The 10624-nt window shown below is 43.2% G+C and overlaps 1 protein-coding gene across 1 annotated transcript; it reads right to left on the bottom strand.

Moving 5' to 3' along the window:
* Positions 1-1458: 1458 nt before the first annotated feature.
* Positions 1459-4695, bottom strand: kctd12b (potassium channel tetramerisation domain containing 12b). Its single transcript, XM_084085843.1, has one exon. It carries the CDS (start codon positions 3788-3790, stop codon positions 2936-2938), a length of 855 nt encoding a protein of 284 aa, XP_083941969.1. The 5' UTR covers positions 3791-4695; the 3' UTR covers positions 1459-2935.
* Positions 4696-10624: the final 5929 nt, after the last annotated feature.

Here is a 10624-nt window from a genome sequence, read left to right on the forward strand (position 1 = left end):
TTTCAAACAAACATTTTTTCTATTGTCAGAGTTTATCTGCTGCGAGTCGGTTGAACGTATTGACGCAGCTCAACAACCAATTCTAAGAACACAGAGAGACACATTTATCATGGCTGCCTCAGCTATACGACCTGACACCTCAGCTCAAATGAAATCTTGCACTACACAGCCAAGCCTGTCAGCATCTCAACCCAATGTGCACTTGTGTTTCATAGCAGTCGCGCAGAAACCCTATATGTCCATATTTCAACTTTATGGGATTTTTTACTCCGTAAAGTAATGTGAGGGTGTCGCACAAAGGAAGGAAAGTAGGTGATCTACAAGCTCAGAACGCGTCGCGTCGTGGCTTGTAGATCTGCTATTCTTGAGATTTTTTTTTAACGTTAAAGTGAATGTGATTAAGTGTGTTTGTGGGTTTTATAAATATTGAACCAATGAAAAGTATTAACAAGAGCTTGTGACAAAATAATAACTAAATTAGATCCATTGTAACACAGGTTTTTTTTTTTTTTCCTGAAAAGTAACAATTTTGGACATAAATCGTTTTCTGCCCGACAGCGACAATTTGATATAGTCTGTCCCCAACATTACATATAGGCCATAATAGGGCTGCAACTAGCAATTACTTTCTTAGCGATTATTCTATATTTTTTCCCCCCGATTCATTGAATAACCGACAAGTCTGATTAACCACTTAAGCCATATTTAATACTTCATCCTACAACAGTGTCACAAAAAATATTTGTTTTACAAAATTTGGATAGAAATTTGCTGATTCTGATTAGTTCGATTAACTGTTGCAACCCTAGGTCATGTAGACTTTGTGTCATTCTCAAACTGTCTGTATTTTCACGTTCTGGTTTGGTGCTGATGTGAAGTCGTCAGGTGGATTCACCGTGTTTTGAACCTGAGGTACCTGAGGTGCACACCTTGTCCTGAGGCTGTACTTGAAAAATGACCGTACTGTTTCTTTAACAACTATCATTTACATCTTGTCGATTACAAAATGACCCTCGCGACAACCTGGCTACGGGCTTAGAGCAAACATGGCGCTTCGGCTACGGCGCAAAGCCTCATGGGTATTCACTTACACTAATTGAGAGCTATCATCAAATATGCAACAGCTTAATCTGCAATAATGAAATGAATATTATGAATAGCGTCATTGTTTACAAAAACACTCCGTAGGGGGAAAAAAAGAAAAGGTGCGGCAACCACAGCATTTAGGGCTCTGGGGCCAGATATAAACACCAAATAAACAACTGTAAAAACGTTCTCATGAGCAATTAAGCTAAACGAGTATAAAGAGGGAATAACAGTGAAGAGTTGGTTGCCAGCGATAGCACACCTTTAATCCTCTCTGCCCTCTTAGGCGTGTGCGAGTAGTACACAGCAAGAATCCTGTGTACAGACGGAAGCAAATGGACCCATAAGGGTCCATTTATGGGTCCATTTGCTTCCGTCTGTACACAGGATTTTCACAGTGTAGAATTCTGAATTCTTTGCACAATCAATAAACACACTTCATCTTCTGCCTCTGGCGACCTTGTTGTTTTTTTTTTTCTCCCCCTCCATTCAGTTGTCAAGAAATCTTGACATTTGAGCGTTTTCAGCTTTTCCAGCTCCGCCGTTGTGTTCACTTTTGTTTGACACACGGCTAACATCTGTATTAACAGGAAATTCCACACGCACCTACAGTACGAGCGGACTTGTCCTACATTTCACCAGAGAGAGAGAGAGAGAGAGAGAGAGAGAGAGAGAGCCGTCTGTCGGTGCCACAGTCTTTTCCCTTCACAACAAAGAGTTCACTGTGCTTTTTCGTTCATCCATGTGGCTATATTATCCTTTTTACGAGCAGGGGATGAACAAAAAGCATAATTCAAGACGACAATTATCATTATACACAGTTAAAACGTTCCCAGCCACTCTGGTGCTAGATATGTTTTTTAGATAAAAACCTTAAGGAAATTATATTTCCATGTAACATTTCTTTCTTGTGCGGCGCTGTTCACATCCCTCAAGGCTGATAAGACGTCCAATTATTTGGTAATTTAGTTCAGACGAGCCGGAGAGAGTCTGAATTTGCTCGAGGAGAGAACACTACAGTACTATATAATGTACATCATGGCCACTGATTGAAGCCCTTTCTATGAGGCCCTTGTGGCTAGTTGTGTATTAATATAGAGCAGTGGTTCTCAAAGTGGGGTCCGGAGACCCCCAGGGGTCCTTGAGGGGGTTCCAGGGGGTCCCGGTAAAATTTGTTTATATAGCGTTAAAACAAAAAGGTTTAACAACTTTAACCGTACATCAGCTATTTGAAAATAGACGGTCCACAAGCTCACTGAGCTTCTCGATCGGTTGCACAAAGTATTTTCAGATGGGGTCCACGGCCAAATAAATTAATTTGGGGGGTCCTTGACATGAAAAACTTTTGAGAACCACTGCTATAGACACATCGGGGCTCAATTCCAAAAAAAATAGATACAGCATTGTGCTTCACCAAGGCGGATTGCAATAATATTATATATACAGTGGGGGGCAGTCGTTGATTAGAAGGAATGGATCTCTGTAGGCATTGGATGAGGGGTTGGTGCAGTCAGAAGGTCTGGTGGTTGAGGGTTGGAGCTGGCTGAGGAACAGGGACTACAGTGGATGGATTTGGGAGCAGCATGGATCAGCTGGCGGGGAGGAGGGGGGTGCAGCTCCCAAACTGCAGAGGATAGATTAGAAGAAGATCCGGACTCTCCTCTGGTGAAAGAAGATCCGGACTCTGGAGGAAGAGATGCGGGGATGGATCATCTCTACGGTACGGTACATCTACTGGTGCTGGGATCAAGGATGGCTGGAGGATCATGAAGTGGAGGTTGGAGATTCGGGGGAGAGGTGGGGGGCACATGGAGGAAAGGGGGGGCCAGGAGAGCAAAGGTGATGGGTCTCACTCACGGTAGAACACATATTCGGTGTAGCTGGTCCAGATCTTGTCGTCCGTCTGCTCGTGGGCAAAGGCGCAGGTTCCCGTAGAATTACACGCCACCATGTGAAAGCCTGAGTCCGCCAGCTTGTCGAACGCCTGCTCCAGGAAGGTGAACTTGAGATAGTAGCGGGACGTGTAGCGCTCTGGCGGCCGGTCGGGGTCTCGGCTCTCGTTCAGTGTCTCCCCGAATACCTCTTTGGCCAGGGCGGTCTTTCCGCACACCATGATGCGTGCCACGCGCCGGAATTTGGCATCGGTCTGGCTGTCACGACCCAGGGTGTATGAGCCACGGTAGCCGATTGTGATGAATCCGGCGCGCTTGCCATCCGCGCTGCCAGGCACCAGGCTGGCACAGGCGGCGGCAGCCGCACCGAGGGACCCGAGGGCGCGAGTGTTGTCAACCGAGGGTGAGGAGTCCTCCGTGTCGCTCTGGCAGCCCTCGTCGCCCAGAGAGTTCTGTTTGCTGATTTTGGGCGCCAGCTGCTTGACCAGCTCTGGGAGGTTGAAGAACTCGGCCTCCCGTTGCAGACGTCCTCGCTCGGGGAAGTGGTCCGGCAGGACCAGCTGCTGGTCACGCATGTAGTCCAGGATGTACCTGAACAGGAAGCCGTCTCGGTCCACAAAGAAGCGTCCCTTCGTGTCCCGGGCCAGTCCTTTGCTGGACTTTCGGGTGAACATCTCCCCCAGCAGGGAGTCTGGCACGCTTGTCAGGGTGGAATAGCGAGTGATGTACACCTGGCCGCCGACATTAAGCTCTATAATCTCTGGGAAGGCTGCCTCCTCCTGCGCGGCTATGCTACTGTCTGGTAAAGCCATGGTGGCTGAGTCTTTGCCAAGGCAGAGGGAACTGAAAACCTTCTTTGTCACCTTGGTAAAATGTTCGAGTTGAAATTGCACTACAGTGCAGTGATTAATATGGAGCCGAAAAACGTTTCACACGTTGTCAACGAGGTGTGTTTTAACAGGATAAAGCTCGAAGGCTCCAGATGCACTGAGAAGAACACACTGTCACTAGTAAACGAAGCATCTAAAATGCAGCGCTCTATTTTTTGTTTGTGCAAAGGCAGCTTTCCACGCTCCACACCAAGCATGTATAATAATAAGGCAGTATGAAGCTGCTACAAAGCCATCTATTCTAACTACATGAGTTCACAATGATTACAACATAGCGGAGCAGTTCAGAGTACAGAGCATGGAAACGTGTTCCATGTGGCCTATTTAGCAGCGATATCCTGGAAAATGAAATCTGACTTGTTGTAGAGTGCCACCGAATACCAAAACGGTCCGCGAAAAAAAAAAAAAAAAAACGGGGGGCGAGCGTGTTTTGGGGCGAGCCTTCCGGTTACAGTACTACCTGCGCACACACACGGTCATTAACGGTCCATAATAACTTTCACTCATTTGTTTTTGTTGCTCGGTCGTCGCGATCTCTCGGCGCAGTAAAGAAAGCTGGGGTCGGGTGGCCCGAGTTCAATCAAGCAGCAATCCATAGTTGTAGCTCTCTGTGGGGGTCCCGTGTTCCAGGAGCCAGTTGCAGAGGAGGCATGTTAAGATGTAGTGACTGCCGATGAACATGAATAAGAAGACGTGGAGCCTCTCCATCAATGTATAAATGTAGCCGATCGACCAGCAGAGAGCTTGTTGTTGCTGTTGTTGTTGTAGATCTACACGCAACCCAACCGTTCTGTTCTGTTGTGTTGTGCTGCCTGTTAGACTGTCAGTGGAGCTGCACCGTTTATATGGAGCTCACTGTAATATTCATCTGCTTTAAAGCCATAAACCACACCTACCCGCTGATGACGCGTCCTGCCTGAGCCCTGAAGCTATTATACAGAGACCGTCCGAGTCCGATGTTGTTCAGTATGGAACGCCAAAGCTGCCGCAACTAGAATTAAATACAGCACTGGGACTGTACTGTAGTGCAGGGGTCTTCAACAGTGGGTCCGGGACCCCCAGGGGGTCCTCTGAGTTACTACAGGGGCTCGCCCAAATCTTTGTGTGATCTGATTATTTTGTTTGACCTTAACCACTTGAACCCTAGTATCCCTTTTCTGAGGAGAACTTTAGTCAAACATAGCAGATCTACAAGCTCACAACGCCTCGCGCTTCAAGGCGTTGCGATCTTGTAGATCGGCTATTTTTGCCAAAGAGTTATATATGTAGAGGGGGAAAAAGAGCAGCAAAAGTTTATCTGAAACACAATTTTATACAATATAGAGTAGGGGGTCCCTGCTTCATCTCTCTCTCAGCTAGGGGGGTCCTTGGCCTGAAAACGTTGAAGACCCCTGCTGTGGGGTTTCATCAGTCACATGTTAATTTAAGTAAAAGTATCAATAGGCCTACTGCAATATGGAAATACTCTAGTTACAAGTAAAAGTCCGGAATTCTAAATGTACTTGAAAATTGGTATAAATTGGTATCAAAATGTACTTAAAAGTAAAAAAGTACTCATTATGCAGAATGTCACGTTTCACACGTTTTCAAATGTAGGCTATACATTGTATGAAAATGCTTTTGAAAATAGCAGATACATGCAAGCTTGCAATGCATTGCATGCAAATGGCCGAAACGTATATAGGGCTGAAGGGGTTAATGTATGTTTTGTAATAATAATCTAAATCTACAAAGTAACTAGTAACTAAAGTTTTCAAATAATTGTAGTCTAGTAAAAGTACAATATTTGCCTCTGAGATGTAGTGGAGTAGAAGTGAAAGTACTGAAAATGGGAAATACTCAAGTAAAGTAAAAAATACCTTTTACCAGACCTTTAAGGGGAACCAAAAGACTACGTTATTTAACCGTAAATTAACGCCTACAATTACTTTATTTGATTAATTTATTGGGGACCTGAACTCGGATATTTCTAATGACATTAACAAGAGAACATCAGCAGTAGGTTCATTGCACAAATCAAGTATTAAGTATTAATGTTGCAAAATTGTGTGTAGAATGTGCGTTTATTTAAAAATATATATTTATTTATAATAATCAGGGTGGCCTATTGTTGTATTATGGGATAACAGCGCCATCTAGTGATTAATAACTATAAGCACCTTGGATTCTTCAAGCCTGTGTGTGGACCCAGTGGTGGAAAACATAGGCCTACTTTTTTTTTACTAAGCAATACACCGCAATATAAAAATACTCTGTTACAAGTTGGGCTGTATTCTAAATTTTACTTGAGTAAAAGTACAAACTATTGGCATCAAAATAGGCAGCACCAAAGTAAAAGTAGCCTACTAAAATGTTTCCAAATGTGTCAAAATGTTGTTTTTCTAATAGCTGATCTACAAGCTTGAGTTTGTAGATCTGTAATTTCTTGAATAGCTGAAGTATAACATAGGGCTTAAGTGTTTTTTTAAATAATAATCTGTAAAGTATAATAATAAACCTGCAAAGTTACTAGTAACTAAAGCTGTCAATTAATTGTAGTAAAAAGTACAATATTTGCCTCTGTAGTGAAATAGAACTTACATTGAAAGTATAGCCTACAAAACAATGGAAATACTCAAGTAAAGTAAAAGTACCTCAAAATTGTACTCAAATACAGTACTTGAGTAAATGTACTTAGTTACTTTTAACCACTGGTGGACCCCTGCCTGGTTTGTGTCCTGACCTACGGTGGAGTTAACTGTATTAACCTGATGTCCTTGTCACTCATTCTGTTTAAACAGGGTCTTGGGAGGTAAATAATTAACTTCATTTAACCCAAAGACCATTTGCAAAGAGGCCCCTGCCATGGAAAAGTCAATTAACAATTATCAATTGACCCATTGTCAGCCTTCTGATTGGTCCCTGACCGACCAACCAGCAGGTTCTGTCCGCCATGTTCCGCCCCTTTTTAGATTTTTCTGCTGAAGATTGCAAAAAAAAGAAAAATATCTATCTTTGGGGGGAAAACAACACCTTATGCTCAGTCACTGGGTGAGTCACAGAGTCGTCCTGCAGTTGCCTGTGTGTGTGTGTGTGTGTGTGTGTGTGTGTGTGTGTGTGTGTGTGTGTGTGTGTGTGTGTGTGTGTGTGTGTGTGTGTGTGGGTGGATGGGAGGGTGGGTGTGTTTGTTTGTTTGTTTGTATTATTAAGTCTTGTGAAGACCAAATGTCCCCACAAGTATAGTAGAATATGAGAAATAGAACCATTTTCCTGGTACTCACAAGGTTGAAAAAAGTTTTTGTAGAGATTTTAGAGAATTAGAAAAAGATTCAGGTTGGGGTTAAGTTTAGGATTTGTCATTCAGAAATTAGATTTAGGGATTAGAGATATAGTTACCGTTATGCCTGATTTAAACTTAGTTGCACGCTGGTGTCATGCACCGAAAAATAGCTGATCTAAAAGCACACAAGGCGTCACATTGCGATGCGCTGTGTGCTATTTTTCTGATTTAGTGAAAGTAGTGAATTTTTTTTTTAATATGCATGGCATTCATAAGATTGCCGTCCAAATGTTGATTTCTTCACAAGTATAGTAATACAAACCTGTGTGTGTGTGTGTGTGTGTGTGTGTGTGTGTGTGTGTGTGTGTGTGTGTGTGTGTGTGTGTGTGTGTGTGTGTGTGTGTGTGTGTTCAGTGTCTTCTCAGCCCCATCAAGATGCCCCATTCTGTCTGGTTCCAAAGCAATCTGGCTGTGATTTCCCCAGTGGGGTTCCACTGCTCTCCTGTCGCCACCAATCTAGAAGTGGAAGCAGGCTATATATGGGCCCAAACTAAGTACACACTAAGTACATTTACTCAAGTTACTTTTACTTTAGTTGAGTATATCTACATGTCAGAGGATAATGTTGTACTTTTCACTCCACCACATTTATTTGGCAGCTTTAGTTGCTAGTTACTTTGCAGATCTAATTATTAATAAAAAATCGACAAACTTTTTCTAAATTAGCCGATCTCATCTTTTTCTCCCTGGGAAGTAGGCTAATAATTACATAATAATCACATACTACCAGTACAGTTTGATATACAATCTGATATTTGTAAATATCTAATAATATTTGTTTTTAATTGGGTGGGGAGCGGTAAAAGAGACCTGGATGTTGAATAGGGGGCACTGGCCCAAAAACTAGAGATAATGCAAATAAAATCTATTTGCATTATTCGCATTATTTTCCCCTTCCTGGAAAGTTATAATTCTGAAATAGAAGTCATCCTTCTTGAATTAATACAAAATACCTACCGATGATGTCACTGGTTTCTTAAATGTCCACAGCCCTCCTCTGATACACAGTGAGTAGACAGAAATGGTGCCATCTTATAATGAACATTAAGGAGAACCAATTATATGTGAAGATAGGTGGGTGAAAGTGGGCCTTTAAGTCAGTGGTGCTCAAAGTGAGGTCCAGGACCCCCAGCAAAAGTTGTTAATATAGCATCACAATCATTTTTAATCCCTTTATCCATTTATACTTTGGCTTTTCAAAAATAGCAGATCTACAAGATCACAGCATGTTAGCCTGGAAACCAGATGAATCTGCCGGTGCAAAAAAAAAGATTGGCAGATTAGGTCTAGCCCGCTCGGTTGTGATTGTATTTTGCTGCCCCCTAAGTTGTGGGGCACCAATCAGGGCCCAGTATGCAAATGTAGGGCGGGTTTATCACCAGAGGCATTTATATTAAATCAGCCCCTTGGAAATGCAGGTTCCAAACAGAGATTCCAGACTAATATCTACGCAGTATATTAGTCTGGCCATGCCAGGCTAACAGCATGTCACTTCGTGCCACGCTGCGAACTTGTACATCTGCTATTTTTGAAAATGTTTGGAACATTTTTAATAATTTGGATAATTCTTTTAACGTAAATCTTCTCTTCCGGAGGTCCCTGGCAAAATATTTTCAGATGGGGACCTGGTCTGCAGCCAAACACATCAATTTGGGGGTCCTTCACACGTAAGAGTTTGAAAACCACTGCTTTGAATGCATGTCTACTTTTAAGAAAGAATTTTTACGCTGTGGTATAGGGTGTGCCAACGTGTCGTCACCAAAGGTTCGCCACGCCCCCTTTTTGACGCTACAGCCCGAGAGGGGTCAGACTGTACATAGAGACGCGCTTAAGACTAGAGAGTGACGGTGGTTTGTGTTTGTAAACATTAACTTCTTTGCCGACTACATAGTGATCAGTGCACACTGCACATGTGTGGCTGGTCTATGAGAAAGCTGTTCACATGTCGCAGCTCTCCTCTTCAAGAGATTGAATACAGTGTGAGGCTAACAATGTATTCAAGAGACGTAGTATGGCTTGGATCTCAGCTGTACGACACAAAGAATTAACGTTCAACAACCTGCCCAAGTACAGGCTTGTTTGTTCATGTCATTTTCTCAAAAGTACATTTTTACCAAAAACATGAAACTGCTATTTTGTCTCTGCTAACTAAAAATAAGTAGGTAATGCAACTAGACTAGGGTGGTCCAGAGTGTTAGTGACTTTTTTTTTAGTGGTGCCAGCCACTCCTACACTTGACCGTGTGTGTGGGTCTGTCTTTCCGTCCGTCCGTCCGTCCGTCCGTTTGAGCACGGCCTCAACAGCTGCAGCTGATTGCAACACAAGGATGCAACCAGTTAATTCAAAGGCACCACTCTCTTCCTCTAACTCTCTGACAGGCGCGCTGCTCTGCTCATAGACCGAACATTCCACTACCGTGCAAGGTCTCAAACATTAATAAAAAATAAACAAAGCTATTTCACTATTCACCGAAACAAAGGCAGTTTTGTGTTGTTGAAAGTTTCGGTGAGTAGCGAAATAGCTTTGTTTATTTTTTATTAAAGTTGGAGACCTCGCACGGTAGTGGAATGTTCGGTCTATGAGGAGAGCAGCGCCTGTCAGAGAGTTAGAGAGGGAAAAAAAGTTACTAACACTCTGGACCACCCTAGGCTACCCTAGTCTAGTTGCATTACCTAGTTACTTTTAGTTAGCAGAGACAAAATAGCAGTTCCATGTTTTTGAGAAAATGAAGTGAACAAACACGGCTGTACTTGGGCAGGTTGTTGAACGTTAATTATGTGCGTCGTACAGCTGAGATCCAAGCCATCCTACATCTATTTGAGCATTGTGATGTTGCCTCCATGCTGGAAAGCTGACAAATTGTACTCCTTTATCTACCACATTATTACCTCGACCCGACTTGCTATGGCAATTATGAACTGAGCAAGTCCTCACCATTGTGACTGTGAGTAAAAAAAAGAACACGGTCGGGTCACTGTTGTACATAAACAAGCTGTTTATGTACCCTCCGGCCCCAACAATGGCCGCCACTTCCAAGTCACACATGTTGACGCCCCCCTTTAGGATTTTTTGGTACACCCTGTCCCTAATAGGGTACTTTACTCAAGTCTAACTTCCTCCACCATTGCTCCACAGCATGTGAAGCTACAGTAATGGGGGTGGGGTGCTGTTAACTGTCAGGAAGATGCAGCATAACATAGTCCCCCAGCTCCATTTGTTATTCCCTTCAATGAAATATGCAAAGCCAGCAAAATATAGGCTCTACTCTTTCTTGAGCACTAGAATGTCAGCCCAGGACAGCCAAACAGCTCATTTATACATCCACATACGACGGTGTCTGTGATCTCTCTCTCTCTCTCTCTCTCTCTCTCTCTCTCTCTGTCTGTCTGTCTCTCTGCACTAGGCCACTTTGATTCCTCTGTCTGTCTGTCTGTCTG

This window comes from Gymnoscopelus microlampas, assembly GCF_963454915.1.
Source record: "Gymnoscopelus microlampas genome assembly, chromosome: 18".
Classification (NCBI taxonomy): Eukaryota; Metazoa; Chordata; class Actinopteri; order Myctophiformes; family Myctophidae; genus Gymnoscopelus; species Gymnoscopelus microlampas.